General features: G+C 40.8%; 3 protein-coding genes across 7 annotated transcripts in view; all 3 read left to right on the top strand.

Annotated features, from left to right (window-relative positions):
* The window catches only part of LOC121201924 (titin-like), a 46178-nt gene that overhangs the window by 3990 nt on the left and 21561 nt on the right, over positions 1-20627 (top strand). Inside the window, 2 exon segments of the mRNA XM_055506983.1 lie at positions 103-360; positions 612-860. Of these exon segments, the coding sequence (XP_055362958.1) occupies positions 103-360; positions 612-860 (507 nt within the window).
* LOC114848215 (low affinity immunoglobulin gamma Fc region receptor II-a-like) lies at positions 2631-19287 on the top strand. 5 transcript variants are annotated; one of them, XM_055507006.1, is made up of 10 exons: positions 2631-2912; positions 3040-3282; positions 3448-3561; positions 3648-3663; positions 3740-3807; positions 4107-4157; positions 4258-4311; positions 4404-4463; positions 4668-4724; positions 4957-5376. In XM_055507006.1, the coding sequence occupies exons 1-10, from the start codon at positions 2633-2635 to the stop codon at positions 5043-5045; spliced, it is 1032 nt and encodes a 343-aa protein (XP_055362981.1). In that variant the 5' UTR covers positions 2631-2632; the 3' UTR covers positions 5046-5376. The 5 variants fall into 5 exon arrangements, with proteins under 5 accessions (XP_055362981.1, XP_055362983.1, XP_055362982.1 ...); XM_055507008.1 differs by having other exon boundaries at positions 4404-4509; XM_055507007.1 differs by having other exon boundaries at positions 4404-4521.
* On the top strand, positions 12504-17233 carry LOC129603814 (uncharacterized). Its single transcript, XM_055506995.1, has 6 exons — positions 12504-14201; positions 14689-14961; positions 15045-15308; positions 15523-15780; positions 16113-16415; positions 16530-17233. The coding sequence occupies exons 1-6, from the start codon at positions 13916-13918 to the stop codon at positions 16907-16909; spliced, it is 1764 nt and encodes a 587-aa protein (XP_055362970.1). The 5' UTR covers positions 12504-13915; the 3' UTR covers positions 16910-17233.

Below are 20627 nucleotides of genomic sequence, written 5' to 3'. Positions count from 1 at the left end.
TCAGCTCCAGCTCTAAGACACATTTAATGATTATTCACATTGTAAATTGTAACACTTCATAATGTTAATGTTGTGGTGTCTTGTGTTGCTGCTGGGTTCCAGGTGCTGTGTTGACCTTTGACCCCAGCTGGTCCAGGTATTTTACTGGAGAGTCTGTGACCTTCACATGTGACATGAAGGACGACAAACGCACTGACTGGGAAACCAGACTCATCAAAGATGGAGGAGAAATAGCTTCATATAGTGGATACAGAATAAAAGCTCTGTCTACAAGAGACAGTGGTAGATACCAGTGTTTTAGTGTCCACAGAAAAACAAATCACATAAAAACCAGTGAAACCATCGAGTTAATTGTATCAGGTGAGTCATTGTTGACTTGATGAGAGTTTTCCAGTTGTCAGTTTGGTCTGAGGAACTCTTAACAGTGTAACTTTACTGTAGATGTTTTCCAAAGTGTTCATGTGTCCAGTTAGTTAAAAAATAAATATCATGGTTTGTTTGGGTCGGATGCCTGGTTTAGTATAAATACATGTATAATTGTGTTGTGTTTTATTTAACCTTAAAGCACTTCTAACTATGTTTATTTAATGTGTTCTGTAAACTGACATCAGATAAACCCAGAGCCTCACTGACATCAGACAACACAGTCATAGCAGCAAGAGGCAGCGTGACACTGAGCTGCTCTGTGGACGGTTCTGATGGATGGAAATACGACTGGTTCAGATCAGCAGCTCTGATCAGAACAAACAGTGAATCTAGTATCAGAATCACAGATGGAGGCAACTATTACTGCAGAGGAGGAAGAGGAAACCCAGTTTACTACACAGAGAACAGTGTCTCAGTCACTGTTGATAAAACAGGTGAGGATCTGTGTAGTTGTTCCCTCTGTCCTGGTGATGTCAGAGTGACGTCCTTAAACCTCTTAGTTCCAAAACAAAGGGACACAACGCTTCGACCGAGTTTTATCTGAATTTGTAGGATTTCATTCGCTGATCATTCGTGCTTTAACTCACGTACAAAGTCAATGATTATTGTGCGTCTTCTTATCTACGTCAGCCAGCGCTTCTAAACGTTGCACGAACAGAACCAATGAATGGCCTCACATCATCCTTAAATCTGCTCCGGGACCGTAGTGCAGGTCCGGTTAGCACCATGTTATCAGCCACGTCCTCATGTTGCTAACAGCGGCAGATCCACGCGTCACAAACAGTGTGGCTCCTGGCGTCCAGTGTCTGCAGCGTCTCACGTGGCTAGCTTGCTAGCTCAGCTAGCTAGCTCTTAGCTCACTCTTATCCTACACCCGACAGTCTGCTGTGGCTGATGATGAAAGGGACCACACACACACCAACAGACCCAAACCTCTCATTCACCTCGTTAACGCCGCCTGTCGCAGAGCTGGAGACTTTTTTAGAGATCCACACACATGAATGGAGTGAGGGCTGCGCTGATGTTCACGTGGCCTCTGCTCTAGCGCCATCTTCTGACCAGTTCCAGTCATTGACCTGACAAATGTTCACAGTAGAAAACAGCACTCAGTCAAATTATCCTATGAACAGTTACTTTTACTACATGCTATTTCCTGCACATCCATTCTTAAGCCTTTACATAATAAATAACATTATTCCATCACCTGAAACTATTCATGGTTTATGTCTGTGTTTTTTCTACAATGTGTGAAGTTTCCAACAAGGCTGCTGTAAAAAGGCAGCATGACTGGCCTGAGATATTCAAAGGAGAGGAGATCACTCTGACATGTGAGATCCAGGCTGGAGGAGACACTGAGTGGGAATATGAATGGACCCAAGGCAACTTAAGAAGAACTGCAGATGGGAGTAAACTCTGGGTTTTCACTGCTTCTGGTTCCAGTAGTGGAGACTACAAGTGTAGGGGTCGACAGAAAAACAACAGTTATTCCTTAACAGCATGGAGTGATCCTCTACGTTTGATAGTAACAGGTGAGTTCCATTCATTCATTGTTACATTTGTAATGATTCATTAGTACATGCAACACATGGACAGAACTCATTGAACTTCTCTGGTTCAGAAAAATCAGTCACATTACAAATAAACTGGCATTTACAATTACACAGATCATTGACTTTATCCTCCATCCTTTACAAATATAATAAAAATAATAAATAAAATAAGATCCAACATTAGGGTGATGAGTAACATGAATCCAACAACATCACAATCACAGTGTTTTCACTCAGAACGTCTCTCTCCATCAGATAAAGCCCAGTGTGGCCTCACAGCGTCTCCATCTTGGCTGAGTCCTGGAGCCTCAGTAGCTCTGAGCTGTGAGGTTGCGCCTCCATCTGCAGGATGGAGGTTCTACTGGTACCAGACTGTTCCTGATGGCTCACACAGCTCCTACAGATATGAGCTGCTACCTGGTAGTGAGCATGGGACTGAACAGGGCTCCTACATGCTTGATGGACACACACACACAGCAGGATATGTGTGTAGAGCTGCAAGAGGAGAACCAGTGTATTACACTGACTACAGCAAAGCAGCATTTGTCTGGTCTGGAGGTCAGTTTGTTTGGACTCTTGCTTCTTTCTCTACCAACGTTTGCTGAGAGGAACCGTGTGGATTTGTTCCTTAAAGTTCCACTGTTGATTGTTATTAAATGTGTTGTTGTTCAGATGTTGATCCGTCAGCGTCTCTCACAGTGAGTCCTGACACAGTTCAACACTTCACCCGTGACTCTGTGTCACTGAGCTGTGAGGGAAACTCTACTGAGTGGAGAGTCAGGAGGTTTCCTGAAGGAGGCTTCCTGTCATCCTGCTCCAACTGGACAACATCTGGATCCAGATGTGACATCATCACATCACAGTCTGGTTCTGCAGTGTTCTGGTGTGAGTCTGGATCAGGACACTTCAGTAACTCAGTCAACATCACTGTTCATGGTGAGTTTGACTGTTTTCGTTCATTTAAAGCATTTGTAACATCTTACTGTATTATGTGGTTTAATATTATATCTTATAATAGTTTTCTTCTTCTGCTCCACTGAATCTTCCTGTGACTGTCGTCCAGATGCAGGTTTGATCCTGATGAGTCCTGTCCGTCCTGTGACTGAGGGACTCTCTGTGAGTCTGAGCTGTAAGTTGAAGACAGGACAAAAACCTTCCAGTGTGTTTTTCTATCACAATGAGCAACTGATCCAAAACGACAGCAGAGTAGAGCTGAACATCTCTGCAGTGTCAAAGTCACATGAAGGTTTCTACAAGTGTTGGTACCAAGGAACAGAGTCTCCACAGAGCTGGATGGCAGTGAACGGTGAGGCTGAAATAACAAATTTGGTTATTTTTTTAATCAGTTTCTGTCTAAGGAAGAATATACTATAATTATACATTGCACAATGTATGTTACACTACATGTGTTTATTCTTTTGACATATTTTATATACTTATGCATTTGTTCAATATTTATTATTCATCAAAGTCTTGAAGTCAAGCAATGTAAACGTTCCTGTGATGTTGGTTGTTGGACTGGTTTGTGGAGTCGTTCTGCTTCTTCTTCTTCTGCTCCTTTCATGTCGTTTCAGACGGTCCAAGGGTGAGATGATCTTCTTTTCTTACTGGAATAACTGTAGCAGGGTTTGAGTTCACAACAGTGTAATCATTTTTTTGTTTTACTTACAGGTTCATGTTTCATCAGGTCAGGTCACTGTCTCCTCATCCTAATTTACCAGCAGGCCTCTAAACCTCTGTACTAACTGTGTATTTCTCTTCAGGCCAACTCAGTCAGGAACAGTATGGACCTCCAACACCACTCCCAGTGTCAGCCAGAATCAAAACCAACGTAATGACTGTTCTTCTCATTTAGACTGATGATGATGATGCTGGAACCTGTTCTTTAAAGGAATGTGCTCTTAACCCCTCTTATTAAATAGAAGCCATGTGAAGTTTATCAGTAACATTTTTTAAATACAGTTAAACTTCTCTATGCAGTAGGAAGAATCTTGTATTATATATAGTGTAATAATATATAATATAATAATATATTATTGTTTGGTCTGGTTCCTTAGCCACTGTTAGCGTAGGAAGCTTAGTTTACAAAGCTGTTAAAGTAGTTGTTCCCACTGTGTTGTTTTTTTGTAGCTGAGGCTCGTGTCTATGAATCTGTGAATGACTCTGAAAACACTGGAAAAGGTACAGTAACTTTAACATAATATGGCTTTTACTCTGATTGATGGAAGCTAAACGTAACATAACTAAACATGTGATTAATAATAAATCATGTATTTTTCAGATGTTTCAGATGTCACATATTCTGTCATTGAACTGAAATCCTTTGAACAGAACAGTGAGTATTACTAGTGGCACCAGAGGAAGATGTTTTGTGCTCAGTACCTGTAGATGTGATGGTTTCTTCTTCATGGATGTTTGTTTTAACAGGAAGGCAGCATAAACCAGCAGAGAGCCCAGTCTACTCTGACCTGAAGAAACGACCTGCAGGTAGAGCCGAGCTTCAAGCTGCAGTAAAATATTACATCAGCACCAGGTCTTTTATTAGGTGGTAATGTTTATAAACCCATGACCAATAATACTCACTTATATTTTCTCTCATCTACATGTGTCTTTGACAATAAAGTTACATGTTTTTGTATTTATTGAGGCATCTGTTGGTTTTTAAAAACACAGATGTTTGTTCTGTTTCAGACGATGCTCTGCTCTACGTCCAGGTCAAACACAAAGACAAGAGAAAGAGGGTCAAAGGTCAGTACAGCCTGCATCCACCCCAACACTGAGTCCTTCATGTTTAGCTGTTGTTAATTATTGTTGTAGTCATTGTAATTAATACACAGGTTTACCTTTACCTACTGTACTTTTTATTAATTTATGTTTATTCATGGAAACATGAATTAAATCCAGTTACAGTCATTCAGTATATGATCATGCGTCATTATCACATTACAACAAACCAACTGAATCGATTCTCTGTTGACAGGAAAACCTTCTGCTGCAGCCACTGATGAACCTGTTTATTCTCAGGTCCTGGAACCTGGAACATCTTTTAGCACCGATGCAGCCATGTAGCTTAGTGCGACCACCTATTCTGCAGATGTGATTCATCAGTAGAACTTAGTAAAGTAGTTAAATAAAAACTTTAGATCTCTGAGTCCATGTTGTTGTTTTCCTTTAATTTTTTTAAATAAAACTAAATGTTTTGCAGAGTAATTTATAAACAATAACAAACATAAACAAGCTAATTAATGCACAACGTTGAGCTTCACAGAAGTGATTCTGCAGCTTTAATGTAACAATCATTGATTTAGTTTCATTTTTACTGTGAGCAGTAAGTTTACTGTAAAATCTTTTTTTTTAAAGTTCCTTTTTACCGTTTATTAAACTTTAATATTAAACTTTTTTTCCAGGAGTAATAATTTAATTTATTGGCCTGAAAACACTGTAGCTTCAGCTTCATGCTCAGCAGGTGTCTGTTAGTGATGGTGTCTCACAGCTGGAGGATCTCAGTGGAGCAGCAACAGAGAATCTGATTTACTTATTGTCTGGATGTGACATTAAAAGTCTGAAGATCTATAAAGCTGTGTATGTACAGTACAGGTTACTATGACAACAGTTCTTCCCTCATTATTTTTCCCTTACTGCTCAGTTTTAATGTGGAGCTTCTGCTTTGAGCTGATTACATCATCCACTTCCTTATGTCCTTGGTGGTGGTTAGAGCTACGAACAAGGACAGTTACATTAAGAAGCTAACTTCAACTATTACTGTTTGATTACTTTACCTTTAGAACATGTTAATGAGTCTGTGAATGATGTCATCAGCATTTCATCTGCACTGTGAACATCTCTGCATACAGAAGCAGTGAACAGTGACTTTGGTTTGTGGTTTAGTCCATCAACTATAGTCTGAGGTACTGACACAGAGCTGCACAGGTTCAGCTTCATTAGGATCATGTGTATTTAGTTAGTTTAATGTTGGTTGTTACATTATGTAAATCACTGTGTGTGGTTTATGATGCATTGGAGGAATTTTACCCTTAGTCTTCACCAGCTTTAGTTCAGTCTGGCTGAACATCAACACGGTCTTGTCTGTTTTTGCTGTGTGAGCAGCGGTCGTTTCCCCCAAAGTGGATTTAGGCTCTGATTCACGTGTGCAACTGTTGATTTTCTGCTTTCTGGCGTCAAATCATTATTTTTACATTAGTTCTAATAAAGGAGAAGTTTTGTTCATGGGGCAGGATTTTAGCTGCCCTGACTCTCAGTTCTGTTCATGAGCCTATTTGTGTTCACTCAGGTTGCTGAAGTTGTAACCAGCTGCTGCATGAAACCAGGATTTTACCAAGTTGAAGCACGTACTGAGGTTTGTAGTGTGGTTGTGGACACTGCTCTGCACTTAAGGTCGACTTTGTGGTTTAGGACAAACTAAGTCCAAAATCGTCGCTACCACCGATGGAGTTGGATGACGAGAGCGAACCAGATGAGGGGGAGACCTCGCTCATGTGCCTCATGGTCGAAGTAGCGGGACCACAGGGTCCGATCCTTGTTCACGGTCCATGGACAGCAAGCGATGTCAGAGACGCTGCAGAAAACCTGCCCGATCCTATGATTTCAGGAAAAGACTTTAGAGATGAACTCATAAGGTTCTGCCGTGAGTACAGACCCACTGGAGCTGAGACCAGGCGTCTGCTTGCCACAAAAATGAAGACCGCAGACGTACACCGTTTGCACGACAACCTGCCTGAGCCGTCTGCATGACTCTCCAACACAGACTCTGCCCACGCAGACAATCAATACCACCATGTTGACTGCACTGGCAGCCGCCATAACTGAAGCTTTACACAGAACGGACGTGACAGCAGTCACAACCTGCAAACAGCTGGAAGACGAACCAGTGGATGAGTTCATTCACCGCCTCATCACCCTGTACAACATCCACAGCGACCTGCAGCAACCAGCTAACCCTGGAGACACCTCCAGCCCCTGGGAAATCTATTATATAACCACATTCTCAGCGGTCTGCAGAAAGACATCACCACTGAGGTCCAACGCACCTACGTTGGGTGTGGAGACCTCTGTCTGCTGGCAGAGCTGCACAGACACGCAAGACACGCTCAGCTCATGCTGCAGCAGAAAAAGGACATCAAAGGCCAAAAAGCACAGAAGGAGCTGCACATGGCTTCCCTGACCATGATGCAAGCGATCACTGGAGCACAGAAGAAAGGAAAAGAGAGAGCGAGAGTCCAACCGGGGCGAAGGGAAAGCTGAAGGCCAGTGGGAACCAGTGACTTGCTTTGGCTGTGAAAAGCCTGGACACTATTCCCATAACTTCAGACCATCTGACCAACAACAACCAAAGGGTTCCACGTGCTGAGCAGGCTGAATGACTGGAGCGGGAGGAGAGTGACGCTGAAGCACCGACGCCGAGCACTGAGGAGGGAGGTAACGCACACACAGACATGCTCTGCAATGAAGAACCGCTTTTTGCTTATAAACACACACTTTGTGATAGTGACCAGCACGACACGCACGCACAACGCAACAAGGAACGCTTTCTGGCAACTAACCCTACTGACACATTTGCTGGTTGATAGATGACGTCATCCCTGCGCCTGCGACTCTTTTTCTTTCCACAGATTTACTGCAGCAACATCCTGAGCTCCAACAAGTGCCTTCTGCTCAATGGGCAGCACATAAGTATGATGTTGTGGTAAGAACAGACTGTGAACCTGTGGTCATCACACCGAAGTCTGACTATCGCCCATGCAAACCACAGTATCTGCTGAAACCAGAGGCAGATGAAGGCATCGCTCCTGTTTTTAACTCTCTTCTTGCAGCAGGTGTCATTGTCGCCTGTGAGAACTCATCCGTCCGCACGCCGCTTTTTCCAGTAAAGAAAATCCAGGATAAAGGACAGCCGACGGAATGGAGGTTTATCCAGGACCTTCAGGCAGTAAACGCCACAGTTCAACCGCCAGCACCAAACGTCCCGAATCCATACACGATTTTGTCTCAAGTTCCAATGGCCAATGTATTTTTCAGCGTTCCAGTTCATCCAGCCATGTTCTGGTTCATCTTTCAGTTTAATGGCAAACCGTACACGTTCACCAGACTGTGCCAGGGCTACTGTGATTCACTTATACAGTATTTCTAACATGGCTCTGAAGCAAAGTCTGGATGACTTGTGTTGTCACCACAGTCAGCACTGTTGCAGTACGTTGATGACCTGATTATCTGCAGTGACACACAGCATGCGTGTGCACAAGACACCATTAAACCTTTGCTCCACCTTTATTCAAAGGGCCATAAGGCCAGCCTGTGTTACGAACTGCTACGCACTCGCCCCGTCAGCTCCGAACCGACCGGGGTTTGACTGAGGGAAGGAGAGGAGATGCGGTGGAGACGGAACAACGACAGCACCCGCTCCGAGCGAGGAAGCTACGGCTCAACAGAGCCAGGGTTTTGGCCCCGCGGCCAACGTGCATCCAGCACACAGCTGCGAACCCGTCGCGCTAATAAACCCCTCCGTCACCCTTCACGCTCACCTGGTCGCAACCGGCAGACCTGGTCGCAGGGAAACGAGGGAAGACCCCAAATGCACGACCCACACACAGAGTTTACAATAAACGGTTTATTCAACACAAACATAAACTCACTGCATTGCAGGATAAAATACTACTAACGACTCTAGAACGTTCATGAAACAAGACATTAACTCAAGACAACTACTCAAGAACTAATCCACAGCACTGTCTAACAGGCTGAACACGCTCCGTCCCACGGGCAAGATCCTAAACATGAAACATAAAACACAAGACACTCACAACCTTCCAGGAGACAGAACATCAAATGAATAAAACAACTCCACTTCTTTAACTCTCCCCTCTTTAACAGTAACATACAGTAGTTGTACAGTAGCTTTCAAGCTACAACCACGTGTCGTACCATAGGGCCCACGTAACACCCCAACACTCGATGAACCAAAAGACATCACTTAAATACTCAGAACAGGTGGGTCAACTAATTACACAGGAAATGAACTTAGATGGTGACCCCACACCAAAACCCAGGAGCGCCTCTAGTGGCGCGGAGGCTGATTGTCACAGCCTGTCCAAACTGCGGTTTGTTAAAGCACAGGTGTCTTTTCTGGGGCATGACATTTGAGCAGAAGGTAAATCCATCTCACCTAAACGGATAGAAGTCATACAGCAGATCCCAAAGCCACAAACCAAGAAGCAGCTGATGTCAATCTTAGGCATGTACTACGTGCACTATGCAGTGCTGGAAGCCCCTCTAGGTGCACTGATCCATGGGAAAAAGATGGAAGCACACTCCAAACTAGTGGACGTCGGAGGCGGAAGCTTCTTCCACTGCTTTGAACATGTCTCTTCATCGTCTCCCACTCTGGAGCTTCCAGACCCAACCGGACCCTTCACTCAGACGGTGGAGGGGAGGCGTGGTTGCATGGTCTCTGTTCTCCTGCAGACACACGGAGGCAGGCAGCGTCCTGTTGTTTACGTCTCTGCAAAGCTGGATCCTGTTGCAGCAGGCTTCATGTACCACTCTGCCGGCGTGCTGTGGCAGCCGCAGAAAAAGCTGTAGTGGCCTTACGCAACATGGTGGGTCACAGTGACGTCATGCAGTGTCTCACATCCTCCTAGAGCAGAAAACGTCACATCTCTCTGCTGCTCGTTGGATGTGATATAACAGTTTTATTGGACATGCCAAATATGACTGTTAAGCGCTGCGTCAGCATCTAGAGAACCCGATTCTGGGTGGAACCTTGGAGGGTTTGCTGACTGCTCACAGCATTCCACGCTATTGTCCGGACCCTCCCATCACACTACTCCGCTCAGGCTGCTAAACTTGTAGTCCTGAAAGAGGCGTGTAAGTTAGCAGAAGGGAAGACAGTGACCATCTACACTGACTCCCGTTATGCATTTGGGATGGTCCATGATTTTGGTGCTCTTTGGAAACACAGGAAGTTCCTTAAGTCTGATGGAAAGCCCATTCTCCATCATGAAAAGGTTTCAGCTTTGTTTGAGGCTATGTTGCTTCCCACAGCGATCGCTGTGTGCAAATGTCAGGCTCATACAAATAGCACTGACTTTGTCTCTGCAGGAAACGCCAGGGCAGATGCTGCTGCCAAGGCTGCAGCCCGCCTGCCGCTTAATCACACGCACCTGTCTAATTCATCTCCCCTGTTGCTTGCTCCATCATCTTCATCCATCAAATCTTAGCCCATATGAGATTTTGTCCTATGGGCATTTAATAGGAAACCAGTCATCAATCAAGAATGTATTTAAATGCCCATCAATCTACATAAATTGACTCTTAGAAATGATGTAAAAATAAATGAGTGCTACACGTTTTATGGAATGTAGCTTTTCCTGCTTAGCTTATACTGTCTGGGCTAATGTGATCTAACACAGCGTTGTATCAGTAATAATCAGAGTTCTCCTGTGTTTTGCCACCAAAAGGCAAAATGACCAAACTCTAACACAATTACTGTAACATTGTTGCCTTAGGTGTGTAATTATTTGAGATCTTGTCTATTAACATTTAAATATAAAATAAAATATCGCTTTCATCCAGGTCTGATAGATGATGCCTTTATGTGAACCAGATCACATAAAGGAATGAGATTTGCAGGAAGGTTTTCAAGTAAAAAAAACTCAACTGACTGTAGAGGTCAGAGTGTTTTTTTTAAATGAATGTGATCAAACAGCAAAAGGACATGAACTAATGAAACATTACTGTAATGACCTGTATCGTCAATAAGCGACCACAAGGGGGCAATATATATGAACAAACGCGCGTTCTCTGTTACATAAAATCATGTCATCCCATATTGACCTGATTCCATGAACATGAATTAGAACATGAATCGTAAAATTTCATCTTTTTTCATGTGTTAAATAGCAAAGTGGCAATGTGAAATCTGAGGGTTAATGAATTGTCTCAATGCTGTCAAAACGAAAAAACTGATCGTACCAGTGGAAACTGATGGTAAATATTTAAGTTTATTGTTGCGGCAACTGATTCAATCTGTTTGTTAGAATTAAATAGGACAATAATGTAGTCTAAAGTGTCTTCATAAAGTCTGAGGTTCACATGTTACAGTATGTGAATGAATTAGACACATCACTGTCCTGCTGCTCCTCATCTCTGGTTTGCTCCACAATCTCCCACCTGGTTAATTGGTTCTGGTCTGTATGAGACACAAGCACTAACTGTTCTCCAGGTTGCTGATGTTCTACAAATGTGTTTAGTCATGTATAAACATCCTCTTTCATGTCTGATGTGATAATTGTAGAAATGCAATCATTATATTAATTCTGATCTCTTTATTGTATGAAGCTTCATTTAAGAGGCATCACTTCTTTGAAAGACTGATAATGTGTCAAAGTGTGTGCTTTCAGAATGACATCTGTGTTTATGACGCTCAGTTATCTGACTCTGGCTCCTTCTTCACACACGTCTTCACTGTGAGTCACTGACTCAAACACAAAATATGATAAGTTTGTTTGGTAGTTTACAGTTTTAGGTTAAGAAATAATGTATAAAATCATCAAAATATATTTTAACTATATCTTACATGACATGTTTCTGTTAGCGACACTGTTGCAATAAAAACCACACGTTTTATGTGTAAAGAGGAAGTGAAGGGTTGATGAATTTAACTTAAAAACTGTCAAACACAGCTAAATAAAACCTGCAGCTACGTTCAGTTCAGTGTGTTTTTACTGATCTGATACATAGGTTTTGACCTAGTTTCATCCATACTGCATGACAACAACACAACATGCACAGACACACAAATAACAGATTATCCGTTATATTATTAAGGTTCATTAGTTCCATGTTTGCAATAATTGTCATTTTTTATTGCTCATTTAATAGAAAATCAATAAAAAATTGCTAAAGAGACAAACTAACATTTGTGCAGCAGGAAGCACAAACTTGTGGTCAGAGCTGTTTGAGTAAATAGGAAGGAAGAACATGTTTCATGTTTGCAATAATTCACATTTTTTCATTTCTCATTTCATAGAAAAGTATCACATTTGTGCAGCAGGAAGCGCAAACTTGTGGTCAGAGCTACAGTATTTGAGTGAATAGGAAGGAAGAACAGAACAGCTCTGAATCAGGTGATGATCTGTAGCTTGTGTCTTAGTGTTTGCTGTCATTCCTCTACAGCGACAGTGTCTGTGAAGATGGAGCTGACTTTTCTCTGTGTACTGTCATTATTCTGTGAGTACGTCAGCAGCTCTGACTTTATTTAACATGGTGGTTTTTATAGACATGGGATGTGACCCAGCTTCATTCACAGTAAAACTGGGATGTTCTTCACAGTTTACTGTTAGTGTGGCTCAGATTTAACAGGAAATCATTTAACAATTTTTAAATAACAGCAACTAATTGATAAATGTCTTTATTACTGTTTATGGACTGATGATCTTTCCATCTTCGTTTTAGTGCTGAATACAAACATCTATGGAAATGAAGGTGAGTAATTGTTCTTCTTTTCTTCCTAGATAAATCTTTTTGTGTGTATTTCATGTGTGAACACCAGAGACCAGGTTACTGCTCAAATGTTTAAATTGTTACAGGACAGAATCTTAGCTTGTAGTTTTTTAACTGAATCTATTTGATCGTCAAATAACAAACTGCTGCAGATGTGGAGGTTGTTAGAAACAAATCAGCTTCAGGTGAATTAAACAGTTCACTGAATGTTTACCAATCATCAGACTAACAGTTGTTTGAAGTAAAGTAAATCTGGTTAATAGAATTTTAGAGTCATGGTTACCGACGTGGTGTCAGGCTTCGGCAGATGTCGGACCCACATGCACAGTGCAGACGAGGTGTTCGGTTAATAAACAGCGTTTATTGTTCAAGCGTAGTCAGGCAATCCAGGTCATGCACATTAAGTCTCAGGTTTCGGGCACAAAAGGAGCAGGCAAGATCAGATCCAGAAAACATGCAAGGGTTGGGTACACAAGTGAGCTCAGCTGAGGTACAGACTAGGAGTAGACAGAATCGTGGTCAGACAGTCGGGGACGTTACCAAGATCTCCAGGCGTAGGTACAGACAGGGTGTAGGCAAGAATCAGTGGTCAGGTTCAGACAGGATCGTGCAACAAGGTGGCTATACTGGAAACGCTGGAAAGTGATCTTGAAACTCAAAAATCTGGCAACTGGCTATGGTGAGTACTGGCTCTTAAATACACAGGTGAGTAATGACTAATACGAGACAGGTGTGCGTAACTAGGACTGGGCCGTGAAGCGGGAACTGACATAATGTCACCAGAAACGGAAGTACTAAAAAATAAAACAGGAAACTGGAACCAAACATGACAGCTAAATGAAAACAGAGAGTCCTTTAGAATAAAACCGGACACAAAAAAAACAGATCATGACACGTGGTTGTGGTTGAAAAAGTAACAACATTAAAATCGTTTAGGAAGTGATTTTTTTATATTTGTTAAATTCAATAAATGTCAGGGTGTCTAAAGATTTATTTATTGTCTTGTCCAGTTTCAGGCTCCTGTGCAGCGCTCACATCAGCTATTAGCTCTGTGTGAAGTAATGATTCTGACTGTGCCTGGCTGCAGCAGGATCGTCTGTCATTTTTTCCTTCTGTCAAATGGCTTCACACATTTGATAAGAGTTGACAGAGTTTATTTCTGTTGCACAGCAACAACAAATAAAGAATTCAGTTTCACTTAAATAACACTAAAAACTGTATTCAACTTCAAAAATGAAGCTAAACTGAGACCCAACACATCTACACGTCTACTTTTTCTGTTGAAGTATTGAATCTCCACCCATATAAAAATAATGAATGTCCTCATTCTCTTGATATGGTTTTCTCTGTGGAGTCAGTCTCTGTATCCACAAAGTCACTGAGCAGAAGTTTTATATCTTAATAGTTGTGATGTTGTTTCTATGTTACTGTTGGTTTTAGATGCTGTGTTGACCCTTGAACCCAACTGGTCCAGATTTGTTACTGGAGAGTCTGTGACCTTCACATGTGACATGAAGGAAGGAGAAAACACCGACTGGGAAATTAGATTAATCAAAGATGGACAAGACTATTATCATTATGGTTCACATCCAACCATAACATTAAATTATCTACATATAGGACGCAGTGGTGAATATCAGTGCTCTGGTCACCACAAGATTAATAATCATACAAAAACCAGTAAATCAATCTATTTAACTGTATCAGGTGAGTTTCAATGATTTATTAAAATGATTATATTTTTTCTTTATTTGGCCAAATGATGTTTGAGTCTGTGTGTAGATGTAAATGAATCATTTTCATCTCATTGTATAAAAACAATTTAGAATATTCTGACACACTTAGTAGAAAAACTTTTTTTATTTGATGTTTGAGACTTTAACATTCAGATATTACAAACTTATTTAGGATCTTTTATCAAACAAGAAAAGTTTTCGGTATTGGTTAATAAACTGGTAAAAAAGGGAATGTTTCAAAGAGAAATTTAGCCACTGTCACAAATAATTTGTATATTAGTTTAAACAATGAATCAAACAAGGAGGATTTGTATTCATTCATTTTGGTATTTATAATATTGATATTTATTTGTTTGTTTTTTTTGTGAAGAGAAACTTACTTATCACACATAGTTTACATATTTTTTTCATGAAATTTCCCTTTGAATTCATTGACATGTTTTGTTCTTTTATAACAGCAGAAGGACCCAGAGCCAGACTGACAGCAGGTTCATCAACCATGTCAGTAGGAGGCAGTGTGACACTGAGCTGCTCTGTGGACGACTCTGATGGATGGAAATATGAGTGGTACAGACTTACATCAAACACTTATGAATATGTGACACCAGCAGCTGATGGAGACAACAGAGAAATCAGAGTCACACAAGGAGGAAAATACGCATGCAGAGGAAGAAGAGGAGAACCAGCTTTCTACACTCAATACAGTGATTATGTCACCATTGAGACAACTTGTGAGTTTGTTTATTGTGTTTGATGGGTTTTTTTATGTGTTTTTTTTTTATTTTATTTACCATTTGTACTGTATTTGTAACAGATTCTAATTCTGTGTCTGTGAGTCTACAACTGGACTGGACTCAGGTGATCAGAGGTCAGATCACTGTTAGATGTGAGATCCAGGGAGGTGGAGACACTCAGTGGGTTTATGACTGGGAAACAACCAGTGGACAAACAATCACAGACACTAATTACTGGACAGTGTCTGCGTTCAGCAGTGGAGGCTACAGGTGCAGAGGAACAAACAGACAGAACACATATTCTTCAACACAGTGGAGTGAAGCTGCTGCACTGACAGTATCAGGTGAGTTAAGATTTAAGATTTCAAAACATATGTTGTATAATACAATTAATTAATTAATACATAATTTAATAATTCACTGATATTTAAACATCTCATATTCTTTATGAACATTTGGTAACTGTGTTTAAATTCTACATTAATCCACACAAAACCCTTCAAATTGTAACATTTCATAGTGTTAATGATGGTGTCTTGTGTTGCTGCTGGGTTCCAGGTGCTGTGTTGACCTTTGACCCCAGCAGGTCCAGGTATTTCACTGGACAGTCTGTGACCTTCACATGTGACATGAAGGTCGACAAACGCACTGACTGGGAAACCAGAATCATCAAAAATGGAGGAGAAATAGCTTCATATAATGGATACAGAATAAAAGCTCTGTCTACAGGAGACAGTGGTAGATACCAGTGTTTTAGTGTCCACAGGAAAACAAATCACATAAAAACCAGTGAAACCATCGATTTAATTGTATCAGGTGAGTCATTGTTGAGTTGATGAGAGTTTTCCTGTTGTCAGTTTGGTTTAAGGTTCAAACAAGGGGTTGTGACTCTTCATCCAAACTGGACTCATTACTGTCAGATGTGAGATTAAGAACAGAGGAGACACTGAGTGGAAATATGAATGGAAAACACAGAGAACAACAAACACACAACAGAATGACGCTTATTCATCCCACAGTGGAAACTACAGATGTAGAGGCAGAATGAGAAACGCTCAACATAACACAACAGAGTGGAGTCAATCCATCAGACTGACAGTCAGTGTTTATTTAAGTTTATTTAAGGTGATTTGTTGTCTCTCCATCAGATGAAGCCCAGTGTGTCCTCACAGCGTCTCCATCTTGGCTGAGTCCTGGAGCCTCAGTAGCTCTGAGCTGTGAGGTTGAGCCTCCATCTGCAGGATGGAGGTTCTACTGGTACCAGACTGTTCCTGATGGCTCACACAGCTCCTACAGATATGAGCTGCTACCTGGTAGTGAGCATGGGACTGAACAGGGCTCCTACATGCTTGATGGACACACACACACAGCAGGATATGTGTGTAGAGCTGCAAGAGGAGAACCAGTGTATTACACTGACTACAGCAAAGCAGCATTCGTCTGGTCTGGAGGTCAGTTTGTTTGGACTCTTGCTTCTTTCTCTACCAACGTTTGCTGAGAGGAACCGTGTGGATTTGTTCCTTAAAGTTCCGCTGTTGATTGTTGTTAAATGTGTTGTTGTTCAGATGTTGATCCGTCAGCGTCTCTCACAGTGAGTCCTGACACAGTTCAACACTTCACCCGTGACTCTGTGTCACTGAGCTGTGAGGGAAACTCTACTGAGTGGAGAGTCAGGAGGTTTCCTGAAGGAGGCTTCCTGTCATCCTGCTCCAACTGGACAACATCTGGATCCAGATGTGACATCATCACATCACAGTCTGGTTCTGCAGTGTTCTGGTGTGAGTCTGGATCAGGACACTTCAGTAACTCAGTCAACATCACTGTTCACGGTGAGTTTGATTGTGACATTCATGTGATGCCACAATATGAGTTTTCATTTGAAGTAGACTGTGAACATACCACTAATGTATGTGGCATATTAATTAAAATTTGTTTCATACATTAGTTCATTCTACAGTAATATTTTTGTCTTAATTTGTTTTTCCTATTAAAAGGAAATGAGCGAAGCAGAGTTTTTTTTTACTTTTTATATAATTTTATAGACACCTTTTGTAAAGTCCATACATGGTCCATCAATGTTCTTTTGTTCCATGACCTGGAATCTAGTGTGTAAACTGCTTAATTACTCCAGATAACTATTAGTGTCTGTTATAGATGGAGTTTAAGTTAAATAATATTTAGTACACTAAGTGAGAACAATGTTCTGATTTGACTTTAAGTAGTGGTGTCATTAACTTTGTTTATGAGTATTTTATTGATTTTTTTTTCAAATACCGTATAATTACAGGTTTCAGTCCTGAAGCTCCATCATTTTCTGCCTCCTTTACTGTTGGACTGGTTGTTAGACTTTCAGTGATTGTTTTCCTGCAGCTGCTGCTGTTGTGTGTTTGGAGAAAGATGAAAGGTGAGGTCTTTGTGTCTGTCTAAGACTTGATGAAGCTCTGGAACAGTTTGAGTGTAAATCTACATAATAACTCTACAGTCTCCTCTCTTGTTTTAGCTGTAACAATAATTTCCATTTTCACAGCACACAGAAGTGTGAGCACTGATAGAAGCTCTGCTACACAGCAAACAGTCAACCAGCTTGAACCTCAGCTTTACTCCTCTCTGCTCCACGGTCAGTCTGACAATCATCACTGTCATGATCAGTAACACTCACTTTGTACGACACACACTGTTTAAAGTAACTTTGATTCTTTTGTCCTCACTCACATGTAGATGATGTTTGTGTCTATGAATCAGTCGGAGGCTCTGGAAACAATGATGGTGGTACAGTATAATATCTGATTAATGCAGAGATTATATGACACTAAATACTGAAACAGATGTGACTTGATGATTTCAGAGGAACCAACAGATGAACCCAGTAAAACCACAGTGCTGCTTCATAGTCAATGTCCTGACAAGATAAATACACACAAGCTATATCCAATGATAGATCATTGTAATAATTGGGTCACCTGTGGAAACCTTTAATAAACTTTAGCATCTTTACAGGGACACATGATGATACAGAGGAAGATCATGATTACAACAACGTGGATCCAAATGCAGCCACAGGTACAAATATGATCTTCACAGTAGTTTAGCATTACTGTTTATACTCAGTGTGTTTATAGTAAAATGCATTTAGAGGTGAGTGTTTGTAGTTTATAACAAGTCAGAACCACAAATAATGTTGATGTCTGTGATCACATCACAGCTGAGTTCAGGAGGTGTGATACAGAAATAAACTAATTATTAATACAGAAAAGAAAAAACTGTTGACTTGAACATTAGGACACTGTCAGTGACATTATTATCGTATCATCTGCCACCTGCAGCAGATTAACTGGTTTCCACTGACTCTTCAGTGCTTTGAGCCTTGGTGCATCTAAGTTATGTTTAATGTCATTTTGTCATTTTATACAGATTCATAAAGAGAAGTTGTCAAGAACCACAAGACGACAATGTTCTGTTAACAAGATGCTGAGACTGTTTATAGCATTTATAAAGTATATATAAAGTATAATGCGATGTGACACATGTAGAAGATACAGTAGTAGCTGAAAGTCTTCAAAAGAAACCAGCTGCACTAAAAACAGCCAAAGCTTCAGACCTCAGATTTAGCTTCATCTGTGGCTGCAACAACAAATCCATGTCATCATCAACAATAATGGGTGACAGAAATAATGGATAACGGATGCAGCAGCGGTAACAAACACTGTGCATCCATCCCGTGAAGACGCTTCATTAATTCTGCTGTGTAAAAACTTACTTTCTTACTTCATTTGTTCCGCAGCGACTTGCGAGCGTCAGACGGCTCCGCAATCGCTACAGTACTTAGTCATTAACGGCGTCACCATAGAACAAGTCAACAACCGTGCAGACAATACATGTAAAAGCAGCAAATAACAGCAGCTTTAACACATGAGGACGTGTTTTTAGTGGTTGTGGCCCCAGAGCCAGAAGGAGCCGGGGGCCTCTGCTGTTTCCATGGTATCAAAAAAATGGCTGGCTGCAGCCCCAGCTTTGTCATTTCATGTGTCATAATATAATGTATGTTTGCTGTTAATATTGTTGAAGTGTGATTCGTTATGTTTATTTGAATATAGTCTGAAACATTATTATGTTCAGCATATTGATGTTAAAGTTTATCACCTGGTGGATGGAAGTTACTTTAGGTGCTTTTAGTTTTTTTCTGTTATTTTTAGCTTTGGACTATTGACAAATATATTTAGATTTACTATTTTGAGCTGAGCATGTTTGAAGCAGTACATCATCAGCCTGTTCTGTCTAAGAAATAATGTAACAATAAATGAAAGTGCTGCACGTTTTATGGAACATAGCTTTTCAGTTTAACTTACACATTTATTAGACCTGTTTACTGTAAGTTAATGTGATCTAACACATCGTTGCATCAATAATAATCATAGAGTCCATTTGACCTCCTGTGTTTTGCCACTAAAAGGCAAAATGACCAAACTCTAATAGAACTAAACTTGTTGCTTTAGATGTGTAATTAATTGAGATTCATATAAAGATCCTGCCATGACAATTAACATAAAGCATAAAATCTAACTTTCCTTCAAGTCTGAAAGATAAACTCAGTCTGTAGCGGACAGGCTCGGGATGATAAATTGTCACAAGGTCACATGGTACTGATGGTGGTAATGACTATGGCAATTTTTAGTGTTTGCCAGTTTGTAGTAAGCAGGTGATGGGGGAAGGCCTATTTTCGTTGACCGCTGTATTATACCGATACAATACGTAACTCTGGGCACTACTGGATCACGTATTTGGATGTCATTATTAATGGTTAAAAGAATTAACAGAATACAAATATATTGAAGCCGAGTCCGTCAATATTTGTATGGAGTGTGTCGGACAAGCTTCCGTCAAAACACAGTCCTTTATGTGAAGGTTTTGCATGAACCAGATCTGGTGACTCTTTTATCCTAATCTCAGAAGTGAACCCTGGAAACATTTTGAAAAGTAAAACAGTGCAGGATCCTTTCCATGAGTTAATACACATCATATGTAAATATGTAAACACTGAAAAATGAGACGTAGCTGTATCTGTCTAAATGTTTTAAGTTACTACATTGACAGTTTTTCATTTGACGTTTAGTCTGAGCATCGTACGTGTGTGTACGTAATTATACATACATTATACAGTGTAAGAGGTTTCTTGAATTATGATTTTATAAAAACAATGTATGTATAAAAATGTATAACTTTTTAAAACCTGATTCCAGTTTCTGAATGATGGGTTATAACGTTAAATGTATCATACAGTGATTAGTAAATGTTCTGCACTTTAAAACACTGGATAATATGAAAAGTAAAGTGCAGGATCCTTTCCATGAGGTTGTAGCAATCCACGTCTGGACTGAGGTAACCTGACCTACATGTGAACTTAACTCCCTCCATTGAAGAGCCTCTGTCCTTTCCAGTCCCCAGAGATTAGGGACCCTGAATCTTTCTCCACAAGACTGGCTTCTATCACCACAGGCACCAATTTAGCGCCAACATCTCACATGTCCATATCAAAGAACCATGAGTCCACACTGTTGATCTACCTGTAAATCCCTCAGGATTCCACCTCTGCTTATCATGCCAAAAGGACAGGCTGTCACATTTATCACCAAGAAGCTGTCTCTCCCAGAACTGGGACCACCAGC

Source organism: Betta splendens, chromosome 2 (assembly GCF_900634795.4).
Source record: "Betta splendens chromosome 2, fBetSpl5.4, whole genome shotgun sequence".
Taxonomy (NCBI): Eukaryota; Metazoa; Chordata; class Actinopteri; order Anabantiformes; family Osphronemidae; genus Betta; species Betta splendens.
Note: the sequence above shows the minus strand (reverse complement) of the source record. Positions and strands in the feature narration are given on the sequence as shown.

What these genes read in the sequence shown, in the direction of transcription:
- LOC129603814 (XM_055506995.1), top strand. Translation starts at nt 13,916, where the DNA reads ATGTTACTGTTGGTTTTAGATGCTGTGTTGACCCTTGAACCCAACTGG. An exon ending in TGTCACCATTGAGACAACTT is followed by an intron (nt 14,962 to 15,044) that starts GTGAGTTTGTTT and finishes TATTTGTAACAG; the next exon opens with ATTCTAATTCTGTGTCTGTG. An exon ending in CATCGATTTAATTGTATCAG is followed by an intron (nt 15,781 to 16,112) that starts GTGAGTCATTGT and finishes TCTCTCCATCAG; the next exon opens with ATGAAGCCCAGTGTGTCCTC.
- LOC114848215 (XM_055507006.1), top strand. Translation starts at nt 2,633, where the DNA reads ATGTGTTGTTGTTCAGATGTTGATCCGTCAGCGTCTCTCACAGTGAGT. An exon ending in GAGCTGGATGGCAGTGAACG is followed by an intron (nt 3,283 to 3,447) that starts GTGAGGCTGAAA and finishes TATTCATCAAAG; the next exon opens with TCTTGAAGTCAAGCAATGTA. An exon ending in CAGCCAGAATCAAAACCAAC is followed by an intron (nt 3,808 to 4,106) that starts GTAATGACTGTT and finishes GTTTTTTTGTAG; the next exon opens with CTGAGGCTCGTGTCTATGAA.